This window comes from Papaver somniferum, chromosome 6, assembly GCF_003573695.1.
Source record: "Papaver somniferum cultivar HN1 chromosome 6, ASM357369v1, whole genome shotgun sequence".
Classification (NCBI taxonomy): Eukaryota; Viridiplantae; Streptophyta; class Magnoliopsida; order Ranunculales; family Papaveraceae; genus Papaver; species Papaver somniferum.
In genome coordinates this window covers 144794865-144812197 of record NC_039363.1, presented here as the reverse complement: position 1 = coordinate 144812197, position 17333 = coordinate 144794865, and the positions used below count along the sequence as shown (strand labels likewise).

The 17333-nt window shown below is 38.3% G+C and overlaps 1 protein-coding gene and 3 pseudogenes across 1 annotated transcript; 3 read left to right on the top strand and 1 right to left on the bottom strand.

Moving 5' to 3' along the window:
- The first annotated feature begins 4294 nt into the window (after nucleotides 1-4294).
- Nucleotides 4295-6933, top strand: LOC113289660 (annotated as a pseudogene).
- Nucleotides 6934-7361: 428 nt separating this feature from the next.
- LOC113289661 lies at nucleotides 7362-10251 on the top strand (annotated as a pseudogene).
- A 158-nt stretch (nucleotides 10252-10409) lies between these two features.
- Nucleotides 10410-12640, top strand: LOC113289662 (aminoacylase-1-like). Its single transcript, XM_026538986.1, has 5 exons — nucleotides 10410-11203; nucleotides 11323-11585; nucleotides 11675-11812; nucleotides 11990-12238; nucleotides 12406-12640. Exons 1-5 carry the CDS (start codon nucleotides 10633-10635, stop codon nucleotides 12517-12519), a joined length of 1335 nt encoding a protein of 444 aa, XP_026394771.1. The 5' UTR covers nucleotides 10410-10632; the 3' UTR covers nucleotides 12520-12640.
- Nucleotides 12641-12771: 131 nt separating this feature from the next.
- On the bottom strand, nucleotides 12772-14671 carry LOC113291617 (annotated as a pseudogene).
- Nucleotides 14672-17333: the final 2662 nt, after the last annotated feature.

Sequence of the window (17333 nt, the reverse complement as noted above, 5' to 3'; positions counted from 1 at the left end):
TTGATATCTACAAATCATATAAGTGTATCTCTTGTTTAGACGGTTAAAACGATCTAAAAATCACTCAATTCGGACATCATATGCAAAAGTTATGCCTAATACAGTTTTTTGAGTGTGAATCTGTGTAGGGGATCTCTACTAGGACCAGTCCCTAGCCTAAGGATCAGTTCCGGGATATGTCCCTAGTCCATATGAAGGAGTGTAAAACTGTTTTACCCATAAATTATTCGTCTGAACTCGGAATGACCTCACTCTTTTTGCGTTGGTTTCGTATTTCCATTTACTACAATATTGATGTAATTGAAATACTTGTTTTTCTATTGAATATTTACGGTGTACTGCACTTGAGTTCATGATATAAACCATAGTGTTTCAATCTCATATATTGGTTCACTTTCTTATGGTTAGTGAATTTTGAGCATAGCCAATCTTCGGATCATTTCCTTATGATTTCAATATCAAGATAATAAGAAAGTTGTGATGGTTTAGCTCGTATGTAAGTCACATATGCTAATGTTTGTTTATGTTCTATAAACTAAATATTTGGTATGGGTATGAGTGCTTTCAATTATAAAATTTGCTTTCGATTTTCATTAACCTTGATGTTTTGATCTCATATTCTTTATCTCTTATGATTTGTGACTTTTTGATTTAGCCAATTTTGGATCTAATCTATTGGGTTGCTTTATCAAATAATCATAAGTAGATATTGATTAAACTCATTTGTGAAGTCATGATTATAATATTATCAATTTATGATTCATTCAGTTTTAGTTTTTTACTATTGGCACGTAATAGATAAGATCTTGCCGACCTTTCTCTGGTAAAGGTTGTCTCTGTTATTCTTTTGCTTTCAGTGAATCCATTATATTTGTGAATTTTATTTTATAGTTTGTGAACCTCAGTTGTTTGTTGATGCCCCTAAAAATAATAAACTTTTTAAAATTGCACCTTGGAGACGCTCTGTACATTTGTGAACTTCAATTTGTCTTTTGGTTTTTGGTTCAGGATGTACATCTTTGTGGCACGCAGAGCATGAGTAATATAAATTTTATTTTTTGATTTTTGGTCCAGCCTATACATCTTTATAGTAATGGAATTCAAGGAAGTCTTTATTCCCCTTCGTAGCCCTAGAATCAAATAGAAAACTCGAATACAAAAGTTGATAGAAACATCAACGGAGCACAAACATTACCACAACTTCGCAGAAGTCCTTGAATTGAGAGCAATCTCGAATTCGCGGAAGCTCAATATGATAAATGAAAGAAAAATACAACGTCGCCATGATTTGGACCCACATCAAAGAGCTCAACAGTTACAGGAGGGCCGAATTCTCGAGACAGACAAACAAAGCTTAATGACAATAGACGAAAGAGAAGCTTTCCTTGAAAAGCGCCGTAATAAATTCCGAATATGGTCATCACAATGGGAAAAAAGCGGGAACGAATGGTGGTAATACAGAATCATGTTTAATGTCGATATTTTTTTATTTACTGTGAACTTCTTCAAGTAGTTGTTGGCGTGTGGAGAGGAGGTGATGTGTCGAAACTGCAAATAGTAAATGTATGAGATGGAAATGGTAATCGCTATTGGAATGAGACCTGATGGTGTGTTGCGAAAATGAGATGTTGTGGATGGAGACTACAAGGTGAAAGTTTGTTATATATGAGCTGGGAATGTCACACTGAAACAAAGGTGGTCTAAAAAGGAGCAAAGTTTCGATGTGCTATCGCGCAGGTCAAAATGTCTGTTGCGGCATATAGAAAAGAAAAAACCTTAGTTCTATGTAGAAGAGTTGGGAATGAAAATGTGTTACTGGTAATAGCATTCTTGGAAGGAAGAAATTTTATGCTAGGCCTGCTGCCCATGGTGTCACAACTGAACACAAAATGGAGATAACTATGCTGGATGATGGTCAAGCTGTTAATGTTATGATACACCAGGTATTCATTCCACTTGCATAATTTTGCATTTGAATTATATTTTGTTTCCTATGTTTTCACAACAAAGATGAAATCTTAAGTAAAATTCGTAGCCAAATTCCTAAGGTGGTAAGTCATTTTTCCAGGTTTATTCTAATCGGTGTCCCAAGGAATCGTAAATTTTGCACATGAGATGGTCGAATGTATTAATCTTGCAAAGGATGAGATTGATTGATTAATTTTGGTTTATCATATTAGAACTAGGTATACAAGTGTAAAATAATGATCCATCTCTCAAATCTCAAGTATACTATCTCCCTTTAGGATATGTTTAATTAGTGAAAATTTAGCATGTTAATTTTACTGATCTCAATCATGTATGTAATTAGGAAGTGCAGTTGCACATCGTTACGTGCACTGTATGATATTTCAGATGGAGTATGGATGGACAACTGAAGATTCATTGTACGTAATAGTCAAGCTGCTTGAAGAAGTTCACTGCCATACACCACCCGCTGAGCTTATCTTCACCATCCCACATTTTTAACCACTTGAGCTCCATCACTTCACTACCACCCACTGCTGTTTTGATTTGATAGATTGGTTTCATATTGACGTTTCCTATTACATTAATTTATTCGTCATAATCAGGTTCACTTTCGATATTGTTTTACTTTGTGGTAACTCTATTAACATAGAAATCTAATAGTATTATGTTTTATTAGACATCAATCTTGAAAACTGGAAGCCACTGGTACATACAATAGAAGAAACGTCCACTTGAAATGGATCAATTACTGGAGCATTGCGTTTTGTTATATATCAATCTTGGCAAGCGCATCGCGCATGCGTCTTAGACCGGTATTTGTAATTAAAATTCAGATTAAGTTTATTTAGTAAGCCCTTACATTTAATTATAAAAATCTATTCAGAAAGGAAAGGAAAGTAATATTAAATTTAATTTTACATTAAGTTAAAATTTATAACAATGTTTTGCTTGAGTATATACGTACTTTTTGACATCTCCTACTAATTATAAAAAACTCCTTAACAGTTGTGTAATGAGCTTCGCAAGAAAAATTTGTTACTTTCCATCTTCGTCATTCTTCACCCTTAAGGGCTCGTGATACAAGTTCAACATCGATTTCACCCCTAAGTCCATATCAATTGACAATCCAAACTAAAGCTATAAAATCTACAACTCGTTTTTGTTTAGTTCCAAATCGACAAAACAACCCGACTACATTACAGCTATTCGGGTTATCAGTATCAGTGCAAAAGTTTTTATAAATCCTCCTCGAATAACTCAGATTCAATAAACCATGTTTTGCACCCATAGCCAGAACATATTAGAAATTTGTTACGAATAGATAAATCTTCGTCTACGATAAACTGCAGATGATTTGTATACGTTCGAGCCATTGCCCGAAAAATCGTGGATGTAAAAGGTGGAGAAGAAGTGACTTTGGAAACGAAAATAATTGAATTTTGATGATATTATAGTTGTTGGATGAACTAGCCGTTATCGATTCAGGATAATCCGATCAAATCGACCAGGGTAGGTCGTTCGGCTGAGGTCCAGTCGACTCCACTTGAGACGAGACGGGAAAATACTCAAATTTGAATCTTCGCTTATTTAGTTTGATCATTTATACCAAACTTGCTTATTTGTTTTTCAACTTATAAGCTAGGTAGTTTCCGAACTAACTTTTTAACTTTTCAACTTCTAGAAGTTCAGAAGCAGAAGTGCTTCTGTTTATGGTATCCAAACACGCTATTACCCCGTCCATCGTTTGCTCGTTTGGATTCTCAACATCTGGCCGTAGTGAGAGCAAGTCTTATGGTGGAAGAATTCCATCTTCCATCTTCCACGCCACTTTAGCATTTGGAATAGTTCATGGAAGGTCAAGTGTAGTGGTGGAATCGTAAAAACGCTATTAAGATTAGCGCTTTTTTCTCAGCCATTAGATTTTCAATGGCTCGCTTTAAATTTACAGATAAAAAAAATGTTGTTATGAATAGTGCATTACGCTATTTAGATTAGCGTTGGGCGCTATTTTTATTGACGTTTTTCATCTTATAGCGCGCTATTCTGAATAGCGTTTTACGCTAATCTGATTAGCGTTTCCATGGATTCCACAGACCATCCCACGAGATCATGGAATATGGCTTGGAAATACTGTGGAAGATCCCAACTTAGAAACCACTAGATTTGACATTCTATAATTTTCCCACACTTGAAATAGATGGATTCCACGATAAAACTTGCTCTCATGAGGCTGAGCCACCGGTGGCCCTCGAACAAGCGAGCTACTCAATTTATTCGATTTGCCAAGAAGACCTGATAAGTCAGAATCTGATCCCAGCAATTAAGCGTTTACTAAAGTGTTACTAATCATCGTATTATACAGTCTCTCTCACTAGTAGGTCTTCTCTCCCTCTCTTCTCTGAAACTTTAATCATGGAGAATAAACTCAAAATTAAACTTTTTGTTCACTCAATCATCAAAATCAGCTTCATTATCTTCCTCTCGTTAAAAATATTCCCAGTCGAATCATCACCAGAAATCATCTCTAGATTCCAACAATACCTTCAAATCAACACAGCTCATCCAAATCCCAAGTACTATGAATCAGCAGAATTCATAATCTCCCAAGCTAAATCTTTAAATTTAGAATACGATACTCTAGAATTTGTCAATGGTAAACCTTTGGTTCTGCTCAAATGGACTGGTAAGAATCAAAATCTTCCTTCAATCCTTTTGAATTCTCACACATATGTTGTACCAGCTGAACATCATAAATGGAATCATTCTCCGTTTGATGCGAATGTTGATGAATTCGGTGATATCTATGCGAGGGGTTCACAGGATATGAAATGTGTTGGATTGCAGTATCTCGAAGCCATTCGGAGATTGAAAGCGTCTGGTTTTCAACCGATTCGAACTGTTTATTTGTCTTTTATACCTGATGAAGAGATTGGTGGTCATGATGGTGCGGAGAAGTTCGCCGAATCCGAAAAATTCAAGAAGCTGAATGTTGGAATCGTTCTCGATGAGGGTAATTTTTTTTTATAATTTCTTTACATTACTTCCTTTAATGATTGTGGGTGTTGTTTAGTTCAAGGCTAGTACCATGTCCATGTTGACAACATCTTTCTCTTATATAAATTGTGTATGACGCTACTCTATCCAGTGGAAATGTGAATCGTTTACTAGTGATGTTTGTTATTGTGATGTTATACCACAGGTTTGCCTTCGCCAGATGAGAATTATAGGATATTCTATGCGGAGAAGTGTGCATGGTGGCTTACGATTAAAGCTACTGGACTCCCTGGCCACGGGGCAAAGCTCTATGATAATAGTGCTATGGAGAATCTATTAAAGAGTATTGAGAGCGCGAGGAGGTTTAGGGCGTCGCAGTTTGATTTAGTGAAAGCAGGATTGATGGCTGAGGGTGAGGTCGTTTCAGTGAATATGGTCTTCTTGAAAGCTGGAACACCTACTCCAACAGTAAGTAGAGCTTAAAATACTTACTGCAAGAGTTATGGTTGCTAAAGTTTTGTTAAATGATCTAGTTGTTAATTGCATCGTGCACTAAGTGGCATTGTCTGGGACCAGGAAACATAGAAAAACTCTAATACATCTTTAGCGATAAGAAAACTGTCCTCCCAGATACTGTGGTCCCGCAAATATGATTTTTATATCCTAAATCATGTTTAGATTTCTAACTAGTTAATGTACGCCCCCACCATCTTATGCTAATGCACTTATCTTCCATTAGGGCTTCGTCATGAATCTGCAGCCATCTGAAGCTGAGGCTGGTTTTGATGTTATAGTTCCACCAACTGCTGATCCCGTGGCCCTGGAGAAAAGGATTTCTGAAGAATGGGCTCCTTCATCACGCAATATGACATTTGAGGTATGGATATTACTGGAATGCCTTTGACTTATTTTTCCCAGGTGTATACTTCTATGATGAAATAACTATTTTATCGTTGCTTCTAAAATGAATCACTAAATACATGTACCTAGTTACTCCCCGCAGAATGTCAATTATATGTTATCTGCAAACGGACGTGCTTTGCTGTGAGAAATCTATCTTTCCCACATAAGTTTGAGCTTATTCACCTCTATTCTCTGATATACAACCGAATCAGGGTTTCCTTATGTATTATTTCATCAAGCTACTGAAGCCTAAAAGAGAAGTTTTCCCAAATGTGCTAATTTTTTTGGGAGTAAAGGCTTAGTTGTTGTTGTAGTAGTTTGCTTGCTTTGCACTTCGTTGATCTTACCCTGCTCCGTTGCCCCTTCCTTCCCTCGTAGTGGCCTACGCTATGGCAATACCATAATTGTTAGAGCTCCTAAGAATTACAATAATTAAGGGTTTCTTTAGCTTTAGCTTATCTTGAGAACATCGTTTTCAAGAAGTTGGAATAGTACTTGCATTTTTTGGTGTATACTAACTATGTTTTTAAACTGTGGCAGTTTAAGCAGCAGGGATAAAATTTTGAAAAGAAGTTTGTCACTGCTACCGATAATTCTAACCCATGGTGGAAGTTGCTGGAAGGGGCTGTAGAGAAAGCTAATGGAAAGCTAGGTAAGCCTGAGATTTTCCCAGCCTCAACTGATGCTCGCTATTTCCGCAAACAAGGATTACCAGCGATTGGTTACTCTCCAATGATCAACACACCCGTTCTGCTTCATGACCATAATGAGGTAAATATCTGAAAAAAAAAGTCTGAATTTATAGGTTCAGGAACCCGTTGTATTTTCTTCATCATTAGGAAACTGCACATATCAACGACAAAATTAAAACAACTAGAAGGATGTTCTTCATCTGATACTCTTTTCGTTATTGTATCCACAGTTCCTCAACCAGGCAGAGTACTTGAAAGGAATTGCTGTATACGAGTCGATAATAAAAGAGTACACTTCTTACATTGAGCTTACAAGCGATGAAGCTTCAAGAGACGAGTTGTAAGATAGTAATTCAGTTCGTAGCTCATTCCTGGTGATGCATTAGCTTTGGCAATACATCCTGTAAAAATATTGGCACAGTTGGTGGCTCATTCCAAGAGGCAAGAGATGCATTAGCTTCTGATATATGGTGTAACCGAGCAGATTCTTCTCATCATCTGGATAACATGTTATTGCTTTCGACGCTGTACACTAAAAACTTGATGAAGTTTTTAAATAACAGGTGTACAGAGAAATGGTTTTTCATTTTTGGCAATAACAGCAAAATAAAGGATGATTCAAAAGCATCCTAGCCCTTCCTCTTCTTTGTAGACTTGTATGTATCCTTTTACATAAACCACTTCTCTAAAAGAATCAATCTCCTTTTGATTAAAGAAGTCTTATTTAACTTCTACAACTCCTTAGTTGATGAAGTTGGGTTGAGCCACTGGAATCCACCTACTAAAGTCTTTTGGGAAAGATTTGGAGTCAACTCTCTCACTCTGTTCTGAATGGAGGTTTCTTATTACTCTATCACCATCCTCTTCTGCTTCTTTATATTTTCAGTTCAGGCATCAACAATCTCAGATAATCCATCTGAGATTATCACCAGGTTCCAACAATATCTACAAATCAACACTGCTCAACCAAATCCCAAATACTATGAAGCTGCAGATTTCATAATTTCACAAGCCAAATCACTAAACTTAGGATACGAAACCCTAGAATATGTCAAGGAAAGCCTTTAGTTCTCCTCAAATGGACGGGTAAGAATCAAAAGCTACCTTCAATCCTTTTGAATTCACACACAGATGTTGTCCCAGTAGAACATCATAAATGGAAGCACCCACCTTTCGATGCAAACGTCGATCAATTAGGCAACATTTATGCCAGAGGATCACAAGATATGAAATGTGTCGGATTACAGTATATCGAAGCGATTCGTCAATTGAAGAGTTCTGGTTTTGAACCAAGTAGAACTGTTTATTTATCTTTTGTACCTGATGAAGAGATTGGTGGTCTGGCTGGTGCACAGACATTTGCCGAGTCTGAAGATTTCAAGAAGATGAATATTGGAATTGTCCTTGATGAGGGTAATCTCAATTTTCTTGCCGTCAATTTTTCTTCCACTTGCTTTAAATTACAGTTTATGAGTATTTTTATTTATTTACATAGGTTAGCAAAACTACCATTGTATTATAGAGAATCCATTTCATCAATAATTTGGTGACTACAAAACCTTCAATACCAAGAACTGTTAGATAGACAATCATCAACATAGTCCTCATCAATCACGCTCGCCACTGGTACATCATCCTAGCATGGAAAATCCTAGGTAGACTATCTTGACGGAACTTCGCTACACATCACATGGACCCCCCTTTTCCTGGAACTTTCTATTGGTCGGAATAGCAGTAGTGTCTTAACATCGACTTGTCTGGAAAATTTGATAGTTAAGACTGAGGTGCCACAGTGATATTATTTCAAATTTACTAGATACAATAAGCTTCTGAAACTTTACTGGAGAACTCATGAATCACTTGGCTTATTGATCCTTCCTGCATGTTGTGGCCCAGGTTTGGCTTCACCAAATGAGAATTACAGGATGTTTTATGCGGAGAGGAGCCCATGGTGGCTAGTGATTAAAGCGACTGGACTTCCTGGCCATGGGGCAAAGCTTTATGACAACAGTGCAATGGAGAATCTGTTGAAGAGTATTGAAATTGTGAGGAGGTTTAGAGCGTCACAGTTTGATCTGGTGAAAGCAGGGTTGAAGGCTGAGGGTGAAGTTATTTCGGTCAATATGGCCTTCTTGAAAGCTGGGACGCCAACTCCAACAGTATGTAGAGCTTACTATACTTAGACTTGCCCTTTTTTGATTTACGTTAAGAGTTTTTCTGAATGTGCATAGAGTGTCATGGATTTGAGCCAACAAACTCGTATACTTTATTGTATCTGAATGTGCTTATTGTATCTGTATTGCTTACACGGATATTTTCTCCAATTTCTTCTTCCTACTGACTTCATTTGTTCTTTATCTTTCGGTAGGGGTTCGTCATGAATCTGCAGCCATCTGAAGCTGAGGCTGGTTTTAACATTCGAATTCCACCAACTGCTGACGCAACTTCCTCGGAGAGAAGGATTTCTGAAGAATGGGCTCCTTCTTCCCGCAACATGACATTTGAGGTAGGAAGCAACCCTGACAGTAACTTCTGCGAATAACTAATTTTGATTAAGGAACAACCAGATGGTCATGACTTTTTCTTTAAATGCTAATTTTACTGGTAGTATGTTCTTCTCCATTTATTTTGTTTTGATACAACTTGCAAGACATATGAACATAACAACACAGAAAGTGGGACATTCTCACATTATTTGCTGATACATGAGTCTTACTAAGCCTGAGTTAACTATATAAAGTATCAACATTGTACCAGTGGGAAGGGCTTAGAAAGGATTGTGGTAGATATAGGGATCAGATTTACGATTGAAAACCCCGTGCTGGCATGTATCAGTTGTTTACAAACATGTGAGAATGTGATGCTAGAACTGGCACGATATTTGAGTAGGTACGAACTGTTGGATCTATTTGGAGGCACTGCTTCAGGTTCAATAAAAGAATCGCGTAATTTATAATGTTTTTATTTATCCTTCTCAACCAGTTCCTAATCCATTTTGTAACTTGCACAGTTTCAAGAGAAGATTCCAGTATATGACAAGTTTGGGAAGCCTGTTTTCACTGCAACTGATAGTTCTAACCCATGGTGGGGGTTGTTAGAGGGGGCTGTCAAGAAAGCAAATGGCAAGCTTGGTAAACCTGAGATCTTCGCAGCCTCGACCGATGCTCGTTATTTCCGAGACCAAGGATTACCAGCAATTGGTTTCTCTCCAATGGCCAATACTCCCATTCTGCTTCATGAACATAATGAGGTAAATATCAGAATCTCTTACTGAGATTATATAAGGGCAGTTTCATGCACTTTTGAATTGTTAATTCCAGAATTTTAGATAATTACATGTATTTACAAAAAGTAAATATAAAAGTATGTTATTCTTCTTGGTGTCCACAGTTCCTCAACCAGGCGGAGTACTTGAAAGGGATCGAAATTTATGAGTCGATCATTAAAGAATACACTTCTTATATTGAGCCAACAAGTGATGCAGTTTCTAGAGAAGAATTGTAAGATAGTAAAACAGTTCCTAGCTCATTTCTAACAATGTGTTAGCGTTGTGTGATGTAGTGAAGACACTCATCTTGTCATATAATGTTCATTAATGGAGCTTACAGTCTCCTATAGCCTCCATATAACTGGAAGTACTTGATTGAATTGTTAATATTTCTCTTTTTAAATACAGATGTTACTGCCTGGAGAAAATCCCCACCTTTAGAATGGGGACAACAAACAGGATCCCCAATCTTGATAAAATACGAATTTTCAGTTTCAGATAATGCGTGACACTGGCGGTCACCAGAACTTGAGGTTCTCATCCAAAGACCCTTCTCTTTCAGTGAGTCATCTTTCATTGCTTTCTCCAGAAATGCAATACCGTAAATTGTGATGGAACACCTCCGATTTGTATGTCAACTCATCAAAGGACCAACTCTTTTTGATTAAACAAGTATTATTGTGTGCTATATGTGGATCGAGTTAGGTTGAGCCAATGGAATCCACCAACTTACTATTGTAGTCTTCGTTGAAGACTCGAAGTCACCTCTCTGAGACTCCGTTCTGGCCACTGACAAACAAAATAATGGAGGTTTCTCTCAACGCTATCGTCACCATCTTGTTATTCATTCTCATTACGTCTTCAGTTCAATCATCAACTGAGATTATCACTAGGTTCCAACAATACCTACAAATCAACACAGCTCATCCAAATCCCAAATACTACGGAGCTGCAGATTTCATAATTTCTCAAGCTAAATCACTGAATCTAGGATTTGAAACCTTGGAATTTGTCAAGGGAAAGCCTGTGGTTCTTCTTAAGTGGACTGGCAAGAACCAAAATCTCCCTTCAATCCTTTTGAATTCACATACAGATGTTGTCCCAGCAGAACATTCTAAGTGGATTTATCCGCCTTTCGATGCAAATGTTGATGAATTTGGTGATATCTATGCGAGAGGTTCACAGGATATGAAATGTGTTGGGTTGCAGTATCTTGAAGCTATTCGGAGATTGAAAACTTCTGGTTTTCAACCAATTCGAACTGTTTATTTGTCTTTTGTCCCCGATGAAGAGATTGGTGGTCGTACTGGTGCCAAGAAACTCGCGGAGTCTGAAATCTTTAGCAAAATGAATGTTGGAATTGTCCTTGATGAGGGTATTGTCAATTTTCTTGCCATTAGTTTTCTTTACTGTCGTTTTGTCTGCCTGTAATAGAGTAGCAGCTAACTGGTTGAACTTGGTGATGTATATCTTTCCTTACATGTTGTAATACAGGTTTGGCTTCGCCAAATGAAACTTACAGGATTTTTTACGCGGAGAGAAGCGCTTGGAGTCTAGTGATTAAAGCGACTGGATCCCCAGGCCATGGTGCAAAGCTTTATGACAATAGTGCAATGGAGAATCTGTTGAAGAGCATTGAAAGTGTGAGGAGATTTAGGGCGTCACAGTTCGACATGGTGAAAGCAGGGTTAAAGGCCGAGGGTGAAGTTATTTCGGTTAATATGGCCTTCTTGCAAGCTGGGACACCATCTCCAACAGTATGTAGAGTTTAAAGTGGTTAGACTAGCAATTTAGATGTGTTTTCCTTTTTCCTACTGACTTGGCTTAATTTTTATCTTCCCCTTAGGGGTTCATCATGAATCTGCAACCATCTGAAGCCGAGGCAGGTTTTGATATTCGACTCCCACCATTTGCTGATCCAGCTTCACTGGAGAAAAGAATTTCTGAAGAATGGGCACCTTCTACCCGCAATATGACATTTAAGGTACAAAATCATATGAAACGGCCATTTGTTATTACCTATTCCATTTTGTTATTACAATCACTGCAGTAGATACTGACTATCTGGGAGACTGCTTTAGCTTAGTACAACATAGAATGCTGTTTTCTTTTCTCTTCTTTTCTTTTTTGCTTTCTTAACCAGTTTCCAACCATTTTGTAGCTTGGGCAGTATAAGCCGAAAACTCAGATAGATGACAAGTCTGGAAAGGCTCATATCTCTCCTACTGATAGTTCATACGCATGGTGGAAATTGTTAGAGGATGCTGTAAAGAAAGCAAATGGAAAACTTGGTATGCCTGAGGTTTTCCCAGCCTCCACTGATGCTAAATATTTCCGCGACCAAGGAGTACCAGCAATTGGATTCTCTCCAATGGCTAATACACCAATTCTGCTTCATGACCATAACGAGGTAAAAATTTAATTGTACTTGCGCAGAGAATAGATAAGGCCGAGTAACTCGCTTTTAATCATAATCTCAGATCAAATATCCAAAAATTACATGCAGTGACTGCAAAGCATACATAACTACAGCTAGAATGTTTGCTATCTGATGTTATTTCTTCATCGTGTCCTCAGTTCCTCAACCAGGCGGAGTACTTGAAAGGAATTCAGATGTATGAGTCGATCATAAAAGAATTCACCTCTTATGCTGGGTCAGAGAGCGATGAAGCTTCCAGAGAAGACTTGTAAGACTGGTATCTAATAGATGCATTAGCCTCATGTAATATAATGAATTGCAGCAGATATTTGTCCTAAAATTCATCTGGAGAACAACTGACAGAATCGTTCAGGTATCTCGGTGTTTTGTTGATACCCTCTTCTAGTTCATAATTTTGCATTTACCCTTGATAAACCAGCTATCCAACTCACTTACAGCTACCTCTCTAACACTGCCAGTTGAGTTGTACAGACTTTATTTTGTACAATCACATGGATTTCCGATAATTGCTTGAAAAATCTATCTTCCCTACCAATAATCTCCACAGGAGCACACCCCATTCTTAAAATGGTGAAACCGAACAGGATCCCTAATCACAATATGCCGGTTTTCAGCTTTTGATACGAGTTTCGCGAACGTATGGCAGTCACCACAGAACCTGAGGTTCTTCATGATCCGAAGAGGTTTTTCTTTTGGCAAGTTCATAAGACCAAATACAATAGCCAACTTCTCACTGTGGTAACGGAGCGAATCTTCCTTTTGTTCCACTTCGAGATCATATAATACAAAATTTGTGTCTGGGACATAACCCATTCCTGATAATTTCTTGATCAATAGATTCAGCTCAGTCTTTATTTTATTGATATTTGGATGTGAATTATCCCCTGCAACAAAGAGATGAACTTGCTTGTTGTCTTCAATCCAACTACAACCTGGTTCTTTCTTCACTCTTTGGTCTCTCATGTTCCTTCTTACTTCTCCAGCGTCCTCCCACCTGTTTGTGTTTGCATAGATATTGGACAACAGTATGTAAGTCCCTTCATCCTGGGGATCCAGTTTCAGAACTTCCTTTGCAACATAGATGGCTATTTCCACATTTTTATGGACTTTACATGCACCGAGCAGAGTCCTCCAAGTTACTGCATCTGGTTCAATTTCCATTCCATGGATGAACTGAACAGCTTCATCAAGCTTCCCTGCCCTTCCAAGAAGACGACCATGCATCCATAGTGTTCTCTTCCAGGTTCAATCCCGAAAACCCTTTTCATCGACCTAAAGCAGTACAATCCATCTTCGACCAGACCTGCGTGGCTACAAGCAAAAAGCACTCCCAATATAGTAATGGAATTAGGAGCAACTCCTGAATCTTTCATTGAATCGAACAGTTTCAGAGCTTTTAAGGTTTGCCCATTCTGTGCCAAGCCTGCAATCATGGTGCTCCAAGAGATCACATCTTTGTTTGCCATCCGCTGGAAAACAGAATCTGCATCTTCCAAACTCCCACACTTGCTATACATATCCAGAAGCGCGTTATAAAGAATCAAATCTTCCTCAGACTTGACCACATGCGCATGAACTTGTCTCCCCAGTTCTAATAATACTAAACCAGTACAAGCTCTCAAAACACTAGTCAACGTAGCTTGCCCAGCCGGAAAGCCAGCTCATGCCCTTAAACATATTCAGAGCTTCATCACCCTTGTCATTCTGAGCAAGCCCTCCTATAATCGAGTTCCAAACAATCAAATCCCCTGTAATCATCTCATTAAAAACTAACAACCCATTGTCCAATTCACCCCATTTTGAGTAAATATCAATCAAAGCACTCCGCACAAAAACATCAGAATCCAAACCACTCTTAATTATACCACAGTGCAACTGCCTCAGGGTCTCTAAGCCATCGCATGCTTTTAATACCGACGAGTAAGTATACATGTTAGGCATAACACCTTCTCTATACATCAAAACCAGATACCTCAACGCTTCTTCATTGAGCTTCGCTTTAGAAAAAGCGGAAATCATAGTAGTCCACGAAACAACATTTCTGTCGCGCATTTGATCAAGCAATAGACGTGCTTCGTCTAGTGAGTCAAACTTTACATACATATTGAGCAGAACATTGTTTAAAAACACTGCAGGCTCGTGCCCATTTGAGTAAAGGTGGTTGTGAATAGTCTTGCCTTCTTTAATGGCACCTTTAGAAACACATAATTTGATGAGTTCAGAATAAGTAATGGCATCAGCTCGAATTCCATGATTTTGAAGACGACCCAGTGCGTTAATGGCTTTGGGAAGGTCTCTTTGATTGCAAAACCTGGTGAAATCATCAATCGAAGTTGATGGAGTTAAAGACAACGATTGCGTAGCGAGAGAGATCGAGGAACGCAAAAGCTTCACAGGAGTGATTTTTTAAAGTTACATTTTACATTGGGTAGTGCGTCTGCCTTGAGTAATTCTCAATCGTGCTGTTCCGTTTGTACTTTGTAGGTCCGAAAGAGCTAACTATTCCAAAATAATAATGGGTATATTAATTATATATCATTCCTTTTCAAGCCCAACAAATATATCCTTATCAACAATAAATATGTCACTACTTTTTTTATAACCGTATCCATTTAATATTACATTACTTTAATATCCTCATTCATGTAATACTTTTCTTTATTTTAAAATGGAACAAATTTCTTCCTCTACCACTTCACCACCACCACTAGCACCACCACCACCAACATTCAACCACCATTCCACCACCACCGTTCAACAACCACCACCTACCAACCGCTACCACCTACCAACCGCCACCACCACCAAGTATTCCACCACCACTCCTTCACCACCACCAACAGTCCTCAACCATCACTAGTCCGCCGTCGTCGCCGTCGTCACCGCCATTGGTTCAGATATTTTTGTATCAACAACAGTAGTTGATCCATTTCAGTTGGATCAACAGTGAATGTTTATCCATGATGATGGATCAACAGTAAGTGGCATAAAACTGGAATTGATATACCCTTGATAAACAGTAGAAGTTTATCCATTTCACAGTAGAAGTTTATCCATTGCAGTTGGATCAACAGTAGAAGTTTATCCATTGCAGTTGGATCAACATTATAAGTTTATCCATTTTAGTTGGATCAACAATGGATGTTTATCCATGCTGATGGAAAAATGCTACCATTTCACCAGCTGCAGTTTCAGATCCACCATCAAAACCATCAACCACCGTTAATAATCCATAGCAGCAACCACCGCCACCGTCGCCGCCGCCACCGTCAGTTCAGATAATTTTGTATCAACAACAGTAGCTTATCCATTTCAATTGGATCAACAATCGATGTTTATCCATTTCAGTTGGATCAACACTATGTTGGATCAACAATGGATGTTTATCCATGCTGATGGAAAAATGCTACCATTTCACCAGATGCAGTTTCAGATCCGTCGACAAAACCATCAACCACCATTTATAATCCATAGCAGCAACCGTCACTGTTTTCTATGAAGCTTCAACACCAATTCGAACCACCATCACCATCGCCACCAGAACCACCACCGTCGTTACCATTATCATCCTTACTTCTCTCTTCATAATTCTATATTCCCTGTAATTCCTACACATTTGTCACTACCCTAAAATTTGTCACTACCCTAAAATTCATCTAATTGTGAATCTTCCCGCATCAGACCCATTCTTCCACCAGCTGCAGTTTCAGATCCACCAACAAAAACATCAACCACAATCTATAATCCATAGGAGCAACCGCCACTGTCTGCTCTGAAGCTTCAACACCAATTCGAACCATCTGAACCAATTGAGCAGATACAAAATCCTAAATCGAATCCCCATCTCGTCAAATATGATTTTGAAAATTAATCTTCGAAATCACGAACCAGTTGGCAGCGATGAAGATGGTGATAGTTGCAGAGCTGGTGACGGTGAAGAAATCATCGTTAGAAGAAGAACCCTAAAACTATCAGATCTATGATTTAAACATGAAAATTGATTTAAAATTGATTGATTAGATCTAAATTGATTGGAGAAACAGTAGTAATGGTTGTGGCTGTGACGATGGATACAATCGTGTTTGTGAAGATGGTGTTGGTTACGGTGGTGGCGTAAGAGACGATGGTGGTACTGATAGAAGCGATGGAGTTAGCTAGGTTCGACTGATTTTTTTGGAAGCGGAGAAGAAGAACGAAAAAACTAAATAAGGAATTATTAAGATTATGTTTTTATATAAAATTTCAATTATGCCATCAGGGACATTTATAAAGTATGTTAGGGATATTTATAAAGGCCCATCAAAAACAAGGACAATAGTTCAATTACCACAAATGGGAATAACCCCGGCTCCCGATTTTTACGTCAGATCTTTGCACCGAGCCATGTTATGGATGTCCTCAATGCCCGAAGGAACAACAAAAAAAAAAAAAAAACAAAAAAAGAACATGAGCTTGCGCCTTGTAAAAGTGTTAATTTTGGGTTCCCGTGCACTAAACTTGAAGTTGACACGAATGATTTTTTATGCCAAACACAGCAGCTGTCTGTTCCTTCCAGCATCGACACATGGTGCAAAATCCACTTCTTCAGAGATCATTGCTTAGCATTACCACTAGGCGACCTAATATCAGCCTTTGAAGGAATACTTTATTCCGAGCCACAGAAGAGGTGATACATATTAGATTGCAAGTACGAGGAACCACATAAATGGCAACTCGACCACACTTTCGTAGATGGTGACCTCATGTATTTGATTATATACCGATATTGTCACACAACAATGGGCTTATTCGTTCGGACATTTGATGTCTGAACTACCATTTTGATATGAACCATACATAAATTAGCTTGATGGTACTTGATACGCAGCGATTTTAAGTGATGATGCACGTGTTAGGATCTAAATTCGACCGTTATTAAAAAGGTTCTCCTCGCCCGACTTTTGTACCTGTAGCTTGAGAATGGATGTGTCCGAGACGCAAGTGTGTCCCTATCAACAATCCTGGTATATAACTCAGTGAATCATTCATTCAAAAGTCTATAAATTTAAGAAGCACATTTTGGCGA

Excerpts from the sequence above, each read along its gene's own strand:
- LOC113289662 (XM_026538986.1), top strand. The coding sequence starts at position 10,633 with ATGGAGGTTTCTCTCAACGCTATCGTCACCATCTTGTTATTCATTCTC. Across the intron at positions 11,204-11,322 it reads TGGAATTGTCCTTGATGAGG|GTTTGGCTTCGCCAAATGAA; the intron begins GTATTGTCAATT and ends GTTGTAATACAG. Across the intron at positions 11,813-11,989 it reads CCCGCAATATGACATTTAAG|CTTGGGCAGTATAAGCCGAA; the intron begins GTACAAAATCAT and ends ACCATTTTGTAG.